General features: G+C 38.6%; 1 protein-coding gene across 2 annotated transcripts; it reads left to right on the plus strand.

Annotated features, from left to right (window-relative positions):
* Positions 1–1,597: 1,597 nt before the first annotated feature.
* On the plus strand, positions 1,598–21,074 carry LOC137094784 (cytochrome P450 2K6-like). 2 transcript variants are annotated; one of them, XM_067469165.1, is made up of 10 exons: positions 1,598–1,712; positions 3,862–4,072; positions 4,571–4,733; positions 8,456–8,605; positions 10,099–10,259; positions 12,732–12,905; positions 14,084–14,228; positions 14,665–14,849; positions 19,379–19,520; positions 20,237–21,074. In XM_067469165.1, the coding sequence occupies exons 2-10, from the start codon at positions 3,890–3,892 to the stop codon at positions 20,419–20,421; spliced, it is 1,488 nt and encodes a 495-aa protein (XP_067325266.1). In that variant the 5' UTR covers positions 1,598–1,712; positions 3,862–3,889; the 3' UTR covers positions 20,422–21,074. The 2 variants fall into 2 exon arrangements, with proteins under 2 accessions (XP_067325266.1, XP_067325269.1); XM_067469168.1 differs by lacking the exon at positions 1,598–1,712 and having other exon boundaries at positions 3,813–4,072.
* Positions 21,075–22,188: the final 1,114 nt, after the last annotated feature.

Below are 22,188 nucleotides of genomic sequence, written 5' to 3' on the forward strand. Positions count from 1 at the left end.
GTAGACAAGAATGAACCTGAATAACCTCTTGAGCAATCTCCAGGAATTCCTTCCACACCTTATTTGGAATAACAATTACAACACTATAAATGTCATCACCTGGTCTCTTTAAGTGTACTATATTAAATAGTAGAGTCAACCTGATGCTCGTGATGGAATCAAACTGAGCAAAGCATCACTCAGGAGAACTTGGTGTGAGTAATTGTATCTTTACTTGTAATTTATAATTTGCACGTTTGAAATAAGTGAATATACTTGCTATTTTAAAAAAACCATTCCTTAGCTGCTTCTGTTCATTCCCTTTAGGTCCACTTTATTTTGTAAAAATTAGAACTTTTCCACCTGAAGAAGACTTTAAGTTCGAAACCGGTTGTGAAAGACTCCTACAAGGAAGCGGAAACTCTCCATAAGGAAGTATAGAGGAAAATCTGTGTATAGAAACTTTTGTTAGAAATTTCCTTTTACAAGAGAGAAAAATAAACTATTGCTTTAAAGAGGGAATTTGGTTAAAGAATCTTTGATTGGAAACTCCCTTATACCAGAAAGAAATAGCAAGTAGTACTGTGAATGTAACAAATGTACATTTCATTAGATATTACTGTTTGTTGTATCTTGTGGAAGATCTCTAGAAGGAAGCAGAAGCTCTCCGTAAGGAAGCATAGAGGAAAATCTGTGTATAGAAACCAGTGTTGGAAATTTCCTTTTACAAGAAAGAGATCCAGGCAGGATACTTTCAGTCATTTTCTAGTACTGCCTGTCCTTAATTTCAACCAAGAAAACCGCGTAGCTATTTCAGATGCTCAGCTCTGCTATTCAGAGGGTGGGACACTGGCAGCCTATGACTTTCTGGGCTTACATTAGGAGTCAAGATGGTGAGCAGCTGACACGTTTCTTGAGATCTTTGAATAATGTATGTAGAGTTTGACGCAGCCTCTTGTCAAGCAAAATGGAATCTACCCAGGCTGGGCTTGGGATTTTGGTATGTCACATCTGGACAGGATCAGTTTGTAGGGTTGATGAGGCAGGTCGCATGGCATACAACTTCCTTGGATCGATGCAGCATCTGCTTGATGTCATTGTCCTCCATTTGGATGAGAACGAATCTACTGGTAATTAAAAAATCATGATGTAATTTATTGGCAGGTGTATACATTTTATGGAAAAACATGTTACCAAAACAGGTGTGAATTGGCACATACAACATAGCTTGATGAGGCAGGTTGCCAGCTCACATGCCGGCTGCTAGAGGGAGAATATATTATTATTAATATGTACTCAGTGTTGCCTGGATATGAAAAGTAGGTTATGAACTTTGCCTCTGCTGGGCACAAGGTAAAGCCCTCATCATCCCCAAAGTGCAAACCTACTTTGGTGTTGTCCTTCAGTGGTAGATACACGCCTTCTGCAGTTCTCCTTTCAAGTCCCAGACAGGAGGCAAGGCAGCCGTGCAGAATGGGACGCACTCCCTGCTGAGTCACGGCCTCAGTCCTGCCGAGAGCAGAGTCCACTGATAAAGAAAGTTTGGTCCAAAGGAGCAGCAACCAAAGGCAATGTTTTCTTCCCTACAGCTTCATTTCATTTTGCCTACATACACTACCTTACTCCCTGTTGAAATCAATTACCAGTATGATCATTTTCACCCAGCTCTACAATCGAAGATCATTTTGAAAACTAAACACTGTGCTGTACCCTACTTTGAGCTGTTCAAATAGGTAGGTAACCAATAAATGTATGTATTTATTATTTTGGTTTCTGATCCTGTCCTTTGAAGTCTTAATTGCTCCTCTGATTTTGCTGTTATCTCCAGATTCTGATAAGCATGCTCTATTTAGCCATTCAAAGCACTGAGAAAAATGCTGAATAGCACTGGACCCAGGATAAAACCCTGTGGTACTGTTATCAAATCACGGTAATTTATTGTATTTATTGATTTATACCCCACTTTATCCCTCCCACGGGAGACTCAAAGTGGCTTAAAAACAAAACTTCAGCATACAACTTCAAATGTACAAATATAAAAATAAAAAGAGAATTAAACATCATTAGTACTGAAAACAATTCAGATTAAATCCATAAAGACAGATAAAACCACAGCAGCTCCTGACATGATCTTAAAACCCTTCTTCTTTACAAGCCTGTCTGAATAAGAAGGTTTAGCCTGCATGGGACGGGAAGACTGAAGCACTATCAGAATGGTATATCTTGTATTTCCCTCTATGTTTATGCTTGTACATTTTGAAGTAAAGTTGCTGTATATGCATCCCTTTCAGACAAATTGAATTAACTTTTGTGAATTGTCTTCAATTTGGGGAATTGGTTTCTGTGTCATGGCCTATCTGGTTTTCAGCATATGGCTCACCAGGCACGGATCCTCTTTAACTGCCATGCTAGCTCTAAATTCAACACCAGTGCCCCACGAGACATGGTGAAGAGGAGCCATTTTTAAACTTCCTTTGTTTTGGCCAGTCAAACAATTATAAATCTACGTAACTGTGGCATTGTCTAGTAGGCTTGGTTAGGTACCGTCGGAATCTTCATAATTTGGAATAAATTTGGAAAAATTGCCTTTTTGAAGCAATCTTGAAGTTTTTAAGAAAACTGGAATTCCCTTTGCCCTTTCGAAGCTTTTTCCTCCATTTTTGTTACAACTCATGAAATGAGTCGGAAATTATTCAGTTTTCCCCCGCTTCTGGTCCCTGGACTCACTCAAGCCAGAGAAGCCAGTTTTAAACCAGAGAAGAAGAAAAATTGACCCCACTTGCTTTTCCTCACTTCTGATCCCTGGCCTCACTCAAGCCAGAGAAGCCAGTTTTAAACCAGAGAAGAAAAAATTTGACCCCACTTGCTTTTCCTCATTTCTGATCCCTGGCCTCACTCAAGCCAGAGAAGCCAGTTTTAAACTGGAGAAGAAAAAAATTGACCCCACTTGCTTTTCCCCACTTCTGGTCCCTGTCCTCGTTCAAGCCAGAGAAGCCAGTTCTAAACCGGAGAAGAAAATAATGTACTCCACTTGCTTTTCCCTGCTTCTGGTCCCTGGCCTTGCTGAAACCAGAGAATCCAGTTTTAAACTGGAGAAGAAAATAATTTACTCCACTTGCTTTTCCCCACTTCTGGTCCCTGGCCTCACTCAAGCCAGAGAAGCCAGTTTTAAACCTAAGAAGAAAAGTATTGACTCCACTTGCTTTCCCCCACTTCTGGTGTAAAACAACTACTTTCAAAGTAAAGACCACCCAATGAAACAGGAAATAACATTTTAAAAACATTCACGAAAGAAGTTTCGGATGTTTTGAAAACTTTTGAACATTTTTCTGTGAAAATCAGAATTGACTTTAGAATTAAACCACCAGCCCAACCTACATCCAAACAGAGTTTTGAACTTTATTATTATTATTATTAAACAAGCCTATTGTCTAGCCCAAAGCCCCTTCTACAATGACATATGAAATCTGGATTGTCTGCTTTGAATTGTGTTATATGGCAGTATAGACTCAGATAATCCAGTTCAAAGTGGATAACCTGGCATCAGAGCCTGGAATATAAGGACAGTGTAAAAGAGGCCTGAGATTATTTCTGCTAATTCCCAAGTCAATGGTTTTAAGAGTTTGAACCCATTTGCAAAAGTTTTATTTTGGGTAATAATTGCACAAAGTAAACAGTAACCCAACAGTAACATTCAGTAGCTGGAGAAGAAAAACAAGATTTGGGGATAGGGAAGTGAGGCATAGTTTGTTCAACCTGATAAACAAGACAAATAAATGATTTGCCAAAGGCAAATCACCTGGTCTAGTGCATTTCTACAAAATATAAGGACATCCTATTTCAGTTGTTGTTGCTGAAATCATACTGCAACCTTCATTGCAGGTGCTGCAGAAAACTGCTTCCTGGAGAAATGGATTGGATACATCCGATTACAATATTTTTCCTAATTACCCTTATAATTTTGCTGGTTTTAAAAATGGGCCATTTCTGGAATTACAGTTCCCAAAATCTTCCACCGGGTCCGAAACCTTTACCAATCATTGGAAATCTCCACATAATAGATCAGCAGAGGCCTCACAGAACAATGCTGAAGGTAATATTTTCTCTTCTTTCTGTGGAAGGACAAAGTCCACCAAGTTATAGCATTTTTGAGCCACATTAGAACAAATCCTAAAATTAGTGTACCTGGCAATGTTAAAATTTGTGTCCTGTGTTATTTTCATAGTGTTTATATAATGCTATGCAGTTGTTATTCTTTGTAGACTGAGTGTGGACTCAAATAATCCAGTTCAAAGCAGATATTGTGAATTATCTGCCTTGATATTCTGGTTATATGGCTGTATGGAAGGGTCTGTAGTCTTACTACTCCAGTTCTTTCCATGTCCTTTTTAAAGTCATGTCTTAAAATTCTCTGTAAATTTTTTAGATGTATAACTCTAATGAACAGTGATATTCCAGGACTAAGTATATGGAATAAGGATTGTTGCTGTTTTTTTTACACAAGATAAAAATGTCTTAAATAAATAATTAAAAAATTGTAGAACCACGATACAGATCTGAATGTCAACTTTGAACATATATTTCATTCCAGTTGTCAAAAGTTTATGGTCCCGTCTTCAGGATTCAAATGGGATTCCAGAAAATGGTAGTGTTGTCTGGGTATGAAATGGTGAAAGAGGCTCTGGTGAACCAGGCTGACGCATTTGCTGAGAGGCCCATCATTCCATTCTTTAAAGAATTTTCAAAGGGCTTTGGTGAAGTATTTTGTTTTATATAATTGTTGTTGAAGTCCAAAACCCATTCTTAAGAATTGTGAACCGAGATAATAAATAATTGATACAACTGTTGCTATAACTTTACTATATACAGGCCATCTCAAGGTACAAGCATGATTGGTTCTGCATGTTTGTTCTTAAATTGAATTTGAATTTGTTTGTAAGTAGGAAGAGGTAAATTTTGAAGTGTAACAGTTGTATCAATTATTTATTATCTCAGTTCTTTCAGCCCAATTTTTTTTATTTATTAACATTTATACTGTAAATATTATTATGCTTAGTATTTACAAGTAATTGCAATTCCATCAACCAGAGATATGCTACAGTATTACAAGTAACCAAATAATCTTAGGGCCTCTCTCACATTAAGGTAAGCTAACATTATGTGCTAGTATATTAAAGTATTTTTACAAAGAACCCATGATAGGTTCGCCTTAGGGTTACCATACGTTGGAACCATATTGAAGGCACACAACAACAATTCAAGCAACAAAGATCACATTACTAATGCAAGTGACTCAACATTTCTTAATGATCACTACAGTTGTCCTCCTTGCTCCTTTTACGGCATGTCTATGGTTTTCAGTCTACAAAGCTACACTTTCCCCTCTCCAACTCAATACAAAAACTATACAGTTTGGAGATCCCATAAAGATTTTGATTGGCTTTTGGTCCTCAATCTAATAAATGTAAGTGTTGGATTCACAGACACCTTAAAGGGCCTGACTCAAAAGTGGCTTCAAAACAGAGTTTATTAAAACAAAGGAAAAGGAACGCAGAGGTACTAAATGCAGTGCCACTGGTCAAAACTCAAGAAACAAATCAGACCTGGTCCAAAAAGGTTAACAGAAATATAATCCAGGTTAACTGGAATAGGGAAAAGAAAAACAAATCAAACAAGGTGCTCTGAGGCAAAACAAAAAGGCACAGTACACAACTGGTTAACAAAAAAAGAGGGGCCACAGCAAGAGAAGCGTCATCAAGCAAAGTCCAGGGTCGAGCGGGAGAAATCCGAAACAGCGCTGCTCCAATGTCTGCAGAAGCAGCGTATTTAGCCAAACCGGTCCAGGTCCAGGAAGGGTTAAGTCCACATTCACGAGAAGCCAATCCGGGTCAATAACACGCGAACGAACAGGAGGTCCAAACTGCAGATCCTAAACCAACAGCAAACACGAAACAGGCAGCAACAAGTCTACAAGAATCTTTTCCAATACACAGCACCCAACACACGAACTCTCATCAACACCTTGCCTTCTGCAAGGACCCATCACCCCTGAACCCACTTTTATTTACAAATCATCATCAGAAGGTGAACTGACCACCGCCCCATCATTATCCCCCGCAGCTGCTCCCAGCTCTTCACGTGAATTCCCTTGTTCTTCCCTCCAATTCCTCCATCTCCTGTCAAGACATCGGTCCCCCCCAAGACTCAGTTGGATCCTCTAATTGCCAGTCTTCACCCCCAGAGAACCCCATAAAAGCATCAGTAGTTGTTGGCTCCTCACAAATAGCTTGCACTTCTCTTATCTTAGTCCAATCTATGGTGTCTCTTTCTTCTCCTTCGCTCATTGACCCATCATCCCCAAAGAATCCCTCAAACGGCTACTCATCTGTAGGTGCTGTAAGTATGTCTTGAATCCTCTTCCTCTGCTGCTCATCATCAGATTCCTGCTCCCGAGTAACCCTTTTTTCCCTTCTGGCACCCATACTACTGTTCGTAACGTTACTCACAGGCTCTACTACAACAATAAGCAACCACATTAAGTTTTTCATTCCTTCTTTCCATTGAGACAAGTACATTAAAAGGCAAGAGTAAAAACAAGCTTTGTTTCACAGATCACCACAACCAAAGTGACTGAGATAATATAGATCAGCGGTCCCCAAGGTTTTTAAACAGAGGGCCAGGTCACAGTCCCTCAAACTGTGGGAGGGCTGGATTATAATTTGAAAAAAACGTGAATGAATTCCTATGCACACTGCACATATCTTATTTGTAGTGCAAAAAACACGTAAAAACAATACAATAATTAAAACCAAGAACAATTTTAACAAATATAAACTTATTAATATTTCAATGGGAAGTGTGGGCCTGCTTTTGGCTGATGAGATAGGATTGTTGTTGTGTGCTTGCAAGTCGTTTCAGACTTAGGTTGACCCTTAGCGAGGGCTGAGTAAATGACCTTGGAGGGCCTTAGTTTGAGGACCCCTAATATAAACAAATATAAACAAAAAAGGGAAATGCGAAAGACTGCTCCAACTTCCGTACAGTGGCCCTTATTTCTCATGCCAGTAAGGTAATGCTCAAGATCCTGCAAGGAAGACTCCAGCAATACATGGAGCGAGAGTTGCCAGATGTTCAAGCTGGGTTTAGAAAAGGTAGAGGAACAAGAGACCAGATTGCCAATATCCGCTGGATAATGGAGAAAGGCAGGGAGTTTCAGAAAAACATCTACTTCTGCTTCATTGACTATTCTAAAGCCTTTGACTGTGTGGATCATAATAAATTGTGGCAAGTTCTTGGTGGGATGGGCATCCCAAGCCACCTTGTCTCTCTCCTGAGGAATCTGTACAAGGACCAAGTAGCAACAGTCAGAACTGACCACGGAACAACAGACTGGTTCAAGATTGGGAAAGGCGTACGGCAAGGCTGCATACTCTCACCCAACCTTTTTAACTTGTATGCAGAACACATCATGCGATGTGCGGGGCTTGATGAATGCAAAGCTGGGGTGAAAATTGCTGGAAGAAACATTAACAACCTCAGATATGCAGATGACACCACTCTGATGGCCCAAAGCGAGGAGGAGCTGAGGAGCCTTCTAATCAAGGTGAAAGAAGAAAGCGCAAAAGCCGGGTTGCAGCTAAACGTCAAAAAAACCAAGATTATGGCAACAAGAATGATTGACAACTGGAAAATAGAGGGAGAAAATGTGGAGGCCGTGACAGATTTTGTATTTCTAGGTGCAAAGATTACTGCAGATGCAGACTGTAGCCAGGAAATCAGAAGACGCTTACTTCTTGGGAGGAGAGCAATGTCCAATCTCAATAAAATAGTAAAGAGTAGAGACATCAGACTGGCAACAAAGATCCGCCTAGTCAAAGCCATGGTATTCCCTGTAGTCACCTACGGATGTGAGAGCTGGACCTTAGGGAAGGCTGAGCGAAGGAAGATCGATGCTTTTGAGCTGTGGTGTTGGAGGAAAGTTCTGAGAGTGCCTTGGACTGCGAGAAGATCCAACCAGTCCATCCTCCAGGAAATAAAACCCGACAGCTCACTGGAGGGAAAGATACTAGAGACAAAGTTGAAGTACTTTGGCCACATCATGAGGAGACAGGAAAGCCTAGAGAAGACAATTATGCTGGGGAAAGTGGAAGGCAAAAGGAAGAGGGGCCGACCAAGGGCAAGATGTGTGGATGGCATCCTTGAAGTGACTGGACTGACCTTGAGGGAGCTGGGGGTGGTAACAGCCGACAGGGAGCTCTGGAGTGGGCTGGTCCATGAGGTCACGAAGAGTCGGAGACGACTGAACGAATGAACAACAACAATATAAACAATGAGAAAATGGACAGATTTATAAATGGGAAAACAATTGATTTTGTAGGTGATTTTTTGAAAATCAAAAAGTCACATATTCAGCTTATTATAATACTGAATAAATGCAAGCAGAACTATACATTGAACTTTGAATGTTTTTTTTCAGGTGTTATTTTTGCTCATGGTGAGAACTGGAAAGTGATGCGGAGGTTCACCTTATCCACACTTCGGGATTATGGAATGGGCAAGAGAACCATAGAGGACAAAATTGTTGAAGAGTGCAATGTCCTGACAAAGAAACTGGAATCTTATGAAAGTTGGTTGGTTTTTCCTTTTGATGCTGAAGATCAGGGGTGCTCAAACATTTTTAGCTGAGGGCCAATTCACAGACCTTCAGAGTGATCGGGGGCTGGACTATAGTTTGAACAAAAATGAATGGGCTCCTATGAACACTGCACTTATCTTAATTGTAGTGCAAACAACAACAAAAAAAAACATGAAAGAATAATATAACATTTAAAATGTACAACAATTTTAACCAACATAAACTTACTAGATTTTCATTGCCTGGCTTATCAGCATGCCGATTCAACAGGGGGAAGCTTTGGCCACACAACTTACCCCCGTTGCCTCCCCATTGCTGCATTACCCATGGAATCCCGCCAGAAGTTCCTCTGCGTCATGGGATGGGAGCCAGTGGGCTCTGTGGGTAAACTATGACTGAACTACCATATGCCGCTGAAGAAAGCTCCGTCTGATGAGGTCGATGGTCTAAAGTTTAGGGCAGGGCCAGGATAAATGACATTTGGGGGGCTGCATCCTACCTACAGGGCTTAATTTGGGAACCCCTGCTCTGCTGAAAAGGCTAAGCCTCTGGGACTGGATCTACACTGCCCTATATCTCAAGATCTGATCCCAGATTATTTGCTTATCCCAGATTATGTGTCAGTGTAGACTCATATAATCCAGTTCAAAGCAGATAATCTGGGATCACATCCTGGGATATAGGGCAGTGTCAATCCAGTCTGGAACATTCATTCCAAAGATTGTCCTGGAAAAGTTGAGTCTAGGCTGTGTCTACACAGCCAGAATAAAATGGACTCACCACTCAGGCTGGATCTACACTGCCATATAATCCAGGTTCAAAATACAGATAACTGCATTGAAGTGGAGACTCATATAATTCAAGTAAATGTAGTTAATCTGCAACTTCAAACTGGATGTTATGGCAGTGTAGATCCTGCCTCAATTATGGATCTGTGGGTCAGATACTTGGCACATCTGCTACATCTAGCTATTGACCTGCATCAAGAGAGCTACAGAGTTTCCAGGCATGTTGAGGATTTGGACAGGTGGATCTGGCCCAATCCACTGTCCACATCACCAAACAGTTTAAGGGCATATCACTTGCTGAGGTAATAAATGATGTGACCAGAAACGTGCTGTTGTCTGTAAGCCTCTGGAAGAGAGCTGTTGCTCCCCTAGACTGGCCAACAAGTGAACAGCCAAAGGGTTCCTGTGACTGGGTCAGATCAGCCCCGGAGCCCTTTAAACTGAGTTTTCCGATGAGTATAGCCAAGGCCTATGTCAACATGATTTAGGTACACTCAAGTGTTCCCAAGATACTTGAAATCTTTGGAATAGTTCCTTGCTAACATAATCCTAAATATATCAGTACCTAGACTTAGTTTCTAAAATGAACACAGCATATACAGGGAAAGCTGACTCAGGGATCTTGAATCTATGAAAAGGAAATTTAAGGTTGATATTCTTTTATAATTTTTGTTCAAAATCTATATTTGTTTATAGGGAAACCATTTGAGACAACTACAATCATGAATGCAGCTGTTGCCAACATAATAGTATCCATAATACTTGGCAGGCGGTACGAATATGAAGATCCTACATTTCAAAGATTACTGAAGTTATTTAATGAAAATGTCCGGCTTTTTGGAAGCCCTTCAGTCCTGGTAGTCTTGGTTTATTTTTTCACCCCCAAAAGTATTGCAAGTCTAGATAGCGTGGGCTGAAAGTGAGCATTTCATGTGGTTCTGTAATTCTGAAAAATACAGAATCTGAAAGTTGAGGAACTAAATAATTTCCCCATATGTCACAGGATCAATTCACATATGGCAGAGGACCAAACTGGTTACTGAACCCATTTGGTGTTTCATCCAGAACTATTTATTTATTTATGGCATTTATATGCCGCCCTTCTCACCCCGAAGGGGACTCAGAGCAGCTTACAAGATATATATACATTAGGGCTGGGCGGTTTCATTTCGTAATTTCGTAATTTGTTAGAAATTCGTTATTTTTTTTTGTTACGAAGCGATAACGAACCATTCAGGAGCATCTAAAAAACGAAACGAATTTTTCAATTCGTTTCGTAATTGCTTTGTATTCGTTTCGTATTCATTTCGAAATCGTTTTGAAATTGTTTCGTTATTATTTCCTCATGTCTGGGGCAAGTTTTATAGCTGTTGTTTGTTTAATCAGTGAAAAAAAATTATAAATATCACACCAACAGTCAACAACAGAGGGAAGCTTCAGAAGTTCCCCCTATCCCATATGGAGGTTTTTTAGCGTATTGCGCGGTCGCGTCAGCCATTAACGAATCGATTCGTATTCGTTTCGTATTCGTTTCGTATTCGTTTCATAATTTTACGAAATTTCGTAAATATCGAACTTTTTTAAAGAAAAATTTCGGAATTCTTTTAAATATCGAAACGCAAAAAAACCCAAAAAACGAATCAAGTTTAGAAACAAATTTTTCCGTGGTTGCCCAGCCCTAATATACATACAATATATTATATTATTAGCATAGCACAATATCAGTAGTATATATTACTATATTGTACTATACCATTATATTGTAACATTATTAGTAATATTACATGTAATATAAATATATATAATTATAATATTTATTAGTAGTAGTTTTATATTGTATTACATTATAATATTATAAATATTATATGTATATACAGAATACTGTATTATACTATACTATACTATATTATCTTATAAGCATAGCACAGGAGACAAGGTGGAGCTGTCTTCCTGGTCCTCTCTCTCTTCACTCTGGTCCAGAGAAGCAGTTGGTATTTTGGTATATGGATAAGAAGAGTATAATCCTATTAGTTCTTCTGGACCTCTCAATGTCATAATATGCTACTGAATTATCTGGATGCTTGGTGTGTTGCATTGGATTTGATATTTTCCGAGCTTGTATTCAGAACTGAATGCCTCTGCTTCTTCAGCATATTGTGACTCCTTGTGTAGTGTACTTCATCTTGCCCAACCCAAGGGCCCTTCCATACAGCCATATAACCAAAGCTGGCATCATTGCAGTGTGTTTGTGCAACTAACGGCCCTTCCTCACACCCAGAATATCAAGGCAGATAATCCAAAAGATCTGCTTTGAACTGGGTTATCTGAGTCCATATTGCCATATAATACAATTCAATGAGGATTTTATACAGCCGAAGCTGACAGAGAGTTCTTGAGGATTTCTAGACAGCTTGCTCAAGTCATAAGGTGTCTAATTAAGTATTGTCTCCTGTTAATGCTGGGATTAGCATAATCTCTCCATTGCTCTGCAACCGCAATTCCTCATAAGCATAGCACAATTGTTGTTAGGAGCTGGAGATTCCTGTCAATCTGAATCTGCTGACTCTAGTGGGTGAATTATGACAGCATCAGAAAACAGTTGTTAGTAGCTTTCTGCATCAATTCAAGATGATGCTACTAAACAACCAAGACTGCAGTACATTAGGGTGTCCCTTGTTTTGTGCTTCTGTAGATTGTGCATTTGTAGAATGCAAATATACAGTAGACACTTAGGGCCGTTCCACACAGCCATATAACACAGACTATCCAGGCAGAAAATCCCACAATATCTGCTTTGAACTGGGTTATCTGAGTCCACACTGCCATGATTCCAGTTGAAAGCAGATAATATGGGATTCTATTCAGATGTGTGGAAGGGACCTATACCTGAGTCCACACTGCCATATAATCCAGTTCAATGTGGATTTTATACAGCTGTGTGGAAGCCCCCCCCCCCCCCTCGGTTAACTGGTACCTATGGGGATTGATAGATGCTGGATAAATGTTATTTCTAGTTTCTTGCGAGTTGCTATTAAAAATAGACCTAAATAGTACTAAACTTGATGCTATATCATATCATTAACACTGTATTGACTTGCTATTATTATTCAAATAAAGTAATTAAAAGCAAATAAAGACAAACTTAACTTAATGGAAAACTAAAACTTGATATAATTTTCTTTATTTCAAGTATTGTTTCTTCAAATTTCTGTCAGTTGCTTGTGAATTTGGGTGCCTTGAGATTCTACTACATATTGAAAGTATTTAAAATATTTGCCTGAAAGAATATCTTTTTTCAGGAAACTTTCTTTTTCTTTGCCATGTTTCAGTTCTACAACATGTTTCCTGCTCTTGGTTTCCTATCTGGCGGTCGAAAAACTTGCCTTGATAACAGAAAGGAGGTTTTTACTTTCATAGAGGCTACATTCATAAAACGCCTCAAAGAGCTGGATGAAAATGACCAGCGGAGCTTAATTGATACCTTTCTTATCCGGCAGCAAGAGGTAAGGAAGTCTTTTCAAGGGGAGGAATCAGGCCCGTAGCCAGGATTTCGTTTCGGGGGGGGGGGGGGGCTAAAAATTTTCAGGAGTGTTTCGGGGGGGCTGAGTTTGGGGGGGGGGCTGAGTCTGAGTGAAAGAGGGTCTAGCCTAGCAAACCTTTTGTATCATTACCCCAATACCCCCATGCATATGGGATATATTGAGTATGGTGATCAGATCATGATATGAATAAACATAACAGTTTAAATAATGCACCAGTAAGGCCTTCTTGCGAACCATGAGAATTTCAGGGGGGGGGGGCTGAAGCCCCCCGAGCCCCCCCCCCCCCCCGGCTGCATACCTGGGAGGGATGCTGACATTTTCATATGAACAACCCCAACATTTTCTAAATATTCTTATGTCTGCTAACAGTAAGGGTTTTCTGCAAATTCATCACAAAAATATAGAATAATAAAGATGGCATGGGTGGACTCCCGTTTTGTCAGTGGAATCCATGGGAGGAAGATGTGTGCTCCACATGCGCTCACACTTATTTCCATCTGATTGCCCTCAACTGGAGCCGAGTGATGCTTACTCTAGGCAACTCTACTCTGATATAGATGCCAAATATTCCTATGGACATTAGGGCTGTGATTTGTTGGAGTCCTTCTGGGGTCTCAGCACTACTGCCATACGTCCTCATCACACAGGACTACATTCAGCGGCATCCACCAATTTAGCCCCAGTCACCCACCAAGTCAGCCAGCTCCTATCAGATGATGCCAGCGCACCTCTGTGACTAAAGGAGCACAGAGTCAGTGCATGCCGCTACCAGGGTAACACGGGTGGGCTCCCATTTTGTCAGTGGAATCCATGGGAGGAAGATGTGTGCTCCACATGCCCTCACGCTTATTTCCATCTGATTGCCCTCAACTGAAGCCGAGTGATGCTTATGCATGGGATGCCAGGTTCCCTACCCCTCTCTATCTTCACATCTTGAAACCCCTTTGTGACTTTTGGCCCATGCTGTATAATAAATTGATATTAAATAGTAAATTTTAATGCAATGTATCCAAGGTCTCTACTCTTTCCATCTCCATGAATGTCGTGTTTCTCCTATTTCTCATTATTTCTTTTGACATATGCACATGGTAGATTGTCCCCCCTTTTGTTTTAAGCCATAGTTTCTTTTTTCAACATAGGAGAAGACCAGCAATGTTAATGGATATTTCCATAACGAAAATCTAAAAACTCTTGTGGATAATTTATTTGGTGCAGGCATGGAGACCACTTCCACCACCCTGCGATGGGCCCTTTTGCTCATGATGAAGCACCCAGAAGTTCAGCGTGAGTTCCCTTTGTTGACATTATTCCGGTAGACCTTTAGTTCCATTCTGCATAGGAAGTAGGACAATTGAAGTAAATGTGTGGAAAAGTAGTTATAGCTGTCTATTACTGCAATACAAAAGGGGGCAGGGAAAAGAAGAGTGGCGGTTTCTGCTCATGCTCTCGATGGAGCCAGATTTATGAACGTTGTGCAGTATGCCATTTTCACATCTCTCTCACACTCACAGACTCAACATTTCATTAGTGCCCATAGTGTTTTAACTCATATTCTGAGCTGGGTCCTATATGAAGGGAAAGATGGGATATCAGGTAAGCAATAAATGAGATAATAACCCTTCTCAGCACTGAAGGATATGGTGGAAACTTATTTGCCTAGAGAAGGTCATAAAGGGCATTTAGGATTTCAGCTACTAGAAAGAATTGCTCTGTTTTCTAGGTAAGGTCCAAGAAGAAATTGCTGTCACTGTTGGGTCTGCTCAGCCACGGTCTGAACACCGAAAAAAAATGCCATACACAGATGCAGTAATTCATGAAGTTCAAAGATTTGCTAATATTATCCCAGGCAACGTGCCACGTGCAACCACTATGGATGTTACTCTTAAAGGCTACTTCATTCCAAAGGTGATTGGATTACTGTTCAAGCAACATATCATCTTTATCATCTTCCATTATATTTCTGAGTCTCAGTTGGAAATCCATTTGCATCTGTAACAATCTTTCTTGTTCCAATTCCATTTTTTCTCTTTGTCTATCCAATCCTTTTATTTTCTTTGTCATCTCTGTTTGCGTTCCCTCCATTTTTTCTTTAGAGACCTTCAATTCTTTCACTTCTCCATCCAACTGTGATATTTCTTTTCTTATCTGTCCAAATTCCTCTTTTATTTCTGTCTTCATTGCTTTAAATTCTTCTGTCATTTTTGTGATCATTTCTTCTTGTTTCTTGTAGTATTCTTCATGTTTGGTCTTCACTTCCTCCTTCAATTCTACTTTCAGCGCATCCTGTTTTTCTGATATCTTTTTGATCTCTTTCAATAAGTTATCCATTTTTGGGTTTATGTCCAATGATCCTCTTCATGATTCTGCTTTAGGGGTTGTCATTTCCAATTTAATTCTTATTTTCAAAAGTTTTACTTTTTACTCTCCAAAAATCTTTCCTCTAATAAAGTCCAATTATCTTACTTAAATTCTAAAGCAGAGAACCATTAATCTAATGATTAATTAATTAATTGATTCTATAATCAGTAAAAGGGGGTCAAAATTAATTTCCGATTTCTTATAAATTTCCAGTTATTTACAGCATATAAAATCAATTCACTTTCTCACAATATATTCTCCCACTAAGAATCAAAAAAAAATTATTTCAGCAACTATTTCAAACGGTCTCTTATTAACCCAAATATTATTATTAAATAAGTACTAAGTAAATAAGTACTAAAGAAAAGGACTTGAAGACAGATAAAGAAATCTTGGAAGAATTTAGGGCCTTCTATACAAAGTTATATACAAAGGAGAATATAAAGAAAGAGGATATTATGGAATATATTGGACAAATGAAGCTAGATAAAATTACAGATGAAGACAGAGAAGAATTGAATAAGGAGATAACAGAAGAGGAAATAGAGAAAGCTATAAATAAAATGAATGCTGATAAGGCTCCGGGACCAGATGGATTTACGGCAGGATTCTATAAAATATTTAAACAGCAACTGATACCCACCTTTAAGGCTATAGCGAATGAAGCATTGAATTATCGGAAGATACCAGACTCCTGGAGGGAGGCAGAAATCACTGTGATACATAAAGAAGGCTCACTGGAAACCGACATCAAAAATTATAGACCGATCTCCTTGTTAAATACGGATTATAAAATGTTTGCAAATATTATGGCCACAAGGTTAAAATCTTTTTTAAGTAAATGGATTGGAGAAGAACAAACAGGTTTTCTCCCAAATAGACACATGAAAGAAAACATACGCAACGTGTTAGATCTTTTGGAATATTATGAGACCAATCACCAGAAAGAATTTGCCCTTTTAGCAATAGATGCTGAGAAAGCATTTGATAATTTGAACTGGGATTTCTTCAAGATTTTGATTCAAGAGTTGGACATGGGCGAGAAATTTAATAATGCAATCAATGCTATTTATGAATTTCAAAAGGCTAAAGTGAAAGTGAACGGTCAGGTCACTCAAGAATTTGAAATTACAAAAGGCACGCGACAAGGTTGCCCACTTTCTCCATTGATTTTTGTTATGGCAGTAGAGATCCTGATGAAGAAAATTAGAGACGATGAAAAGATTAAAGGAGCAAAAATTGGTAAATTTGAATATAAAATACGAGCGTTTGCGGATGATTTAATAGGTACAATTGAAAACCCAGAGAAAAATTTACAAAGTTGGATAAACAAAATTGAAGATTTTGGAAAGGTGGCAGGCTTTAAAATCAACAGGAAGAAAACCAAACTTCTCTTCAAGAATGTTAACAAGGAGAAACAAATAAAGATTCAACAGCAGGCGGGAATAGAAGGTGTGAAGAAAATCAGATATCTAGGAGTCTGGATAACTGCTAGAAATGGACAACTTTTGAAGAATAATTATGAATCAGTATGGAAAACGGTTCAAAAGGATATACAGAACTGGGACCGGCTGAAACTATCTCTCCTGGGCAGAATTGCTTTGATAAAAATGAACGTGTTACCAAAACTTATATTTTTGTTTCAAAACATACCGGTGATAAGAAACCAAACTCTTTTTAAAAAGTGGAAGAAGGACCTATTGAAATTTGTATGGAAAGGAAAAAGACCGAGAATTAAATATACAAATTTAATAGACAAGAAAACGAGAGGGGGGCTGGGATTCCCCGATCTGAAGACCTACCATGAGGCCTGTGCACTATCTTGGATAAGGGAATGGATGACTTTAGATAAAGAAAAGTGCCTAAATCTAGAAGGCTATGATTTAAGAGTGGGATGGCACGCCTATATTTGGTACAATAGAGAGACGAAGGAGAAAAATTTTGGTAATCATTTTGTGCGAGCCTCCCTATTACGGACATGGATGAGATATAAAGAATTTTTTTACAAAACAACACCACTATGGATTTCAGCAATGGAGGCACACCAAAGAAGATTACTGGGATGGAGGACTTGGCCAAGATATAAGGATATATTAGTGAAAGGCAAAATGGAGATCAAATCATTTGAACAGTTAAAGATCTTATATGGCAATATAACTTGGTTAAATTACCTACAAATCAAAGAATACTTTAAACAAGACCAAAAAATCGGTTTTGATTGGAAGGAGAATATATGGGACAAAATTTTAAAAACACAAAAGAAAACGGTTACAATACTGTATAACAAGCTGCTTCAATGGCTGACAGAAACTGAACAGGTGAAAGCCTGTATGATTAAATGGGCTGAAAATATAAGAAGGCCCATTCACTTCGGTGAATGGGAAATGATGTGGAATAAAAAATTAAAATATACATATGCCATGGATTTAAAAGAAAATTGGTATAAAATGTTTTATAGGTGGTATTTAACACCGAGTAAACTTAGTCATATGTATCAAAATGTATCAGGTAAATGTTGGAAATGCAGTGAGCAAGTAGGTACTTTTTACCACATGTGGTGGACATGCAAAGAGACATGCAAGTTCTGGTCTATTATCCATGAGGAGATGCAAAAAATACTAAAGAAAAGATTTAAAAAGAAACCCGAATATTACCTTCTTGGATTTACAGACTCCGATCTCAAACTGGAAGAGAATGAAGATAAATTATTTACTTATTGCATAACAGCGGCTAGGATGGTTTTTGCCAAAGATTGGAAGAATGAAGAGGTCCCGAACATTGAAGAATGGTGGAAGAAAATTAAAGAAATAAGAGATATGGACGAACTGACCTTTTTGTTGAGAAGGAACAATGGAAAAACTTTAAGAAGGACGGATTGGTCCCCCATATATGACTATGAGAAAAAAGTTGAAAAAAAATTGGGATGAGAATAGATATTAAGGAGAAGAAATATATGGAGAAGATCCTGAGGCTGGAGTGGAAGTCATTTTAGAATAGTTTAAGTAATTTTATTGTTTGTATTGAGTGTTGGTTATGTATTGGTTATTTTGTTTGTATTATTCTTTCTTTTTCCTTTCCTACTGTTCTGTCTTCTTGTTATTGTTCCCCCTCTTTCCTTGTGTGGACTTGTGGAAACTTTAATAAAAATTATTTTTTTTAAAAAAAAAAAAGCAACATATCATATTTCATTGCATAGTAGTCACACATTTCCTATTTTTTCAATCAAAAATTACACATGAAAAAAATCTGATTCTGTTTGTTTCTTTGTTTGTTTTAAACTGCAGAGCCATTTGGGGCTGATTTTCCCTTCCTTCCTTCTTTCTTTGAAGGCAAGGCAGTTTCGAAATTATAAAATAGAGGACTCTTGTCCCATTTCTCCTTCCACTGAGACCTTAGGGCAGTTTAAAAAATCTGGACCATTAATCGTCCTTCCTTCCTCCTATCTCTAACAAACTCCATTCCAGGTTTTGTAAAGCCTCTAAGGGAGGAAGGAGAAGGGAAGAGAGTGGAGCTTCGAAGATTTCCATTTTATAGTTTTTAAATGGAGAAAGACAGAAGGAAGGGAGAAATCAGCTGCAAATGAGGTTGCAACTATAATGCAAGGAAAACAAAAATATAATTTTTAGCATCCAAAACATGGCGATTCAACTCTTACTTGGTGGCAACTATTATGCAATTAAATACGGATAATTTAAAAAAAAATGAGCACCAGATTCTGCTAGTAAAAGATAATTAAATCTAATTTTGTTTCATATCGTCTTGAAGATTTTCTAGCAATTTTTAGCACCCAAAACATGGCGATGCAATTATGCAATTATTATAATTATGAAATGAAATATGGATAACTTTTTTAAAAAACTTTTGAGAATCTGCCAGTAAAAGATAACTAAATCTAATTTGTTTCATATTGTCTTGAAGATTTTCTAGCTGCAAGATATTCTAGCTAACTCATATCTTAATTCTTCTGTACTGAGACATTTCCTGCAATATATGTGAAGGCAATTTTAGATTTTAAGGATTTCAGTAGAGTCCTATATGTAATTGTATTAAAATAACCAATCGCTTTGACCTTACAGGGAACCCACATCATCCCATTACTGTCCTCTGTGCTCCACGATGATTCTCAATGGGAGAAACCACTTAAGTTCTATCCTGAGCATTTTCTCGATTCTGAAGGGAACTTTGTTAAGAGAGATGCCTTCATGCCTTTCTCTGCAGGTAGTACCTTTTATGTGCCCAGAGTGGGCTCCATTCATTTAATTTGATTTGGTATACAAACTGTTCCAGATGAACCTGTGTAGGGAATTGTTTCCTTCTCTAGACCAAGCATTCAATTCTGCAATGGGATGCCCAAGCCACTTTGTTCTCAGCAGGTGCACAAGGAATGGTGCAATGAGGTAGATTTCATTCTTGTGGACAACCAAACATTACCAGCAGATCTTGTTCAAAATTTCATGTTGTAAAAACAATTAAGGCTTTGCCAGTTAGTACAGATGGCACTTGCGACTCTGGAAATATGTGGTGAAATGAAGAGCTGAAAGAGAACAATGGGAAATTGTGATAAATTGTAAGATTTTAATGGAACGGAAGAAAAATACAATTATCACGGGACACAAGTCAGAACTATTGTTCCTTGCAAAAATATGCCATATAAATAAGATCACAATTCCATTCTTCCCTTCATTTTCTAAAGTTTTCTAACTGAATAATATCTGAAAGAAATTATATAAAAGCCTCAATCATCTACTATCCAAGAAGCATAATGTGCTTCTTAAACTGTTCTCCTCCAAGTGTTTTAGACTTCAGCTTCCAAAAATCCCAACCAGTTTACCAGCTGTTTTGATCCTAAAACAAATTTCCTTCATTTCAATAATTATTGGAAGTCTCAAAAGTAGATTTTTGTATTGCTGCTAATTTGTGATGGTTCCTTACAGGTCGGAGGCAGTGTGCCGGCGAGACCCTTGCCAAAATGGAGCTTTTCCTGTTCTTTACAACTCTTCTGCAGAGATTCACCTTCCAGCCAGCCCCTGGCACCTCTAGAGAAGATCTGGACCTCACCCCTGCAGTTGGGTTTACGACACCCCCAATGCCCTTTGATGTCTGTGCTCTGCCCCGTTGAGAAGGCTCGAGCGTGCTATGCATCCTACACTTATTCTGCTGTCTTATTTACCAAGAAAATTTACTGTGCAAACTATTCTGTGCAACTAGCCCATTATTGCTTACACACCTAAACTGTTCAAGATACCATTGCACTTTTTTGAAGGTCACACTTTCTCAAGGGAAAATTCAATTAACAAGTATATAAAGCAGTGGTGGTGATGGTTGGGATGTGGAGGGATGGGTGTGTTGTTTTGTGGTGTCTGCTGTAGAAGGCATTTAATTTCCTTGCAAGACAGTTCAATGACAATAAAGCTATTCTAGTCTATGCTGATAGAACATGCTCACCCTCTTGGCATCTTCCTGAGCAGCAGCACTGCCTTAATGCAGGTATTTTCTGGGAAATATCAGTCGAAAAGAAGATTGTGAAGTAGTTTAGCAGATCCAATTCCTTGTACTTATATTTGTAATTCAATAGGGCTGTGCAAAGCTTTGGAGCTCTGTAATAAGGAGATTTTGATGATTCTGAAATACGAATTACTAATCAGAAAGGATCATTTTGAAGCATTTACAAATCAAAACACAAGCATTCAAATTTTTCAAATTTGTAAGAGATTTGTTATTTTGAAGGGTTTTTTTCCAATTGCTTTACTCCATCGGCCCATTGCCCATGATGGTCTAGAGTTTGGGGTGGGAAGGGTCTGCCGTGATTGACAAGGGCAGATGCATGCTGTTTTTTTCCTTGTCAGCCAATCAGAAGAAGAAAGCCAATTACATGGCTTACTGCAAAATTGGTCTTATATACACTCCTCATAGGTTCTCCTCTTTGTGGTGTGGCACTTGCAGGAAAGAGAGAGCTCCATTATGTTTCTGTGTGTTTCTTAAAACTAGAATCTTCTTCTGTTGAAATTATCCAACCCCCTCCAAATTAGCAATTTTAGAAGCACTGGCAATAATCTTTGAGAATTCTTGGAGCAGATGATTTAGAAGGCAGTTTGTAGTGATTTAGAAAAGAAAGCTGTGATTACTAAAAGTCAACATGGGTTTCTCAAAAACAGGTCATACCAGACTAATCTTATCTCTTTTTTTGATAGAGTTAAAACCTTGGTAGGTGCAGGAATGCTGTGGATCTAGTAATTCTTTTGAAAAAGTTCCCCATTACCTTCTTGCAAACAAACAAGTCAAATGAGGGCTAGACAATACTACTGTTGGTGGATTTGTAATTGGTTAAGCAACTGAACCCTAAAGGTGCTCACCAGTGGTTCAATGATTGAGTCCCCTTGGGGAGATTGGGTGGACTACAAATGAAGTTTTTATTTTATTTTTAATGTATTCATCTCCATCCGAAAGAAGTGACTACCAGTGGAATGCCACAGAGTTCGATCCTAGGCCTGGTGCTGTTCCAACATCTTTATAAATGTCTTGGATGAAGGTGAAGAGGGCATGGTGATCAAGTTTGCAGATGACATCCAATTGGGAGGGGTAGCTAATACTCTAGAAGGCAGGATAAGAATTCAAAACAACCTTAACAGATTGGAGAGCTGGGCCAAAACTAACAAAATTAATTTCAACAAGGAGGAGTGTAGGATACTTCACTTGGGCAGATAAAATGAAATGCACAGGTATAGAATGGGTGATGCCTGGCTCAACAACAGTCCATGTGAAAAAAAAAGCTTGTAGTTTTAGTGGACAACAAATTGAACATGCGCCAACAGTGTGATGTAGCAGCTTAAAAAGTCAATGGGATTTCTTAGCTGCATCAAAAGCAGTATAGTGTCCAGATCAAGGG

This window comes from Anolis sagrei, chromosome 1 (genome assembly GCF_037176765.1).
Source record: "Anolis sagrei isolate rAnoSag1 chromosome 1, rAnoSag1.mat, whole genome shotgun sequence".
Taxonomy (NCBI): Eukaryota; Metazoa; Chordata; class Lepidosauria; order Squamata; family Dactyloidae; genus Anolis; species Anolis sagrei.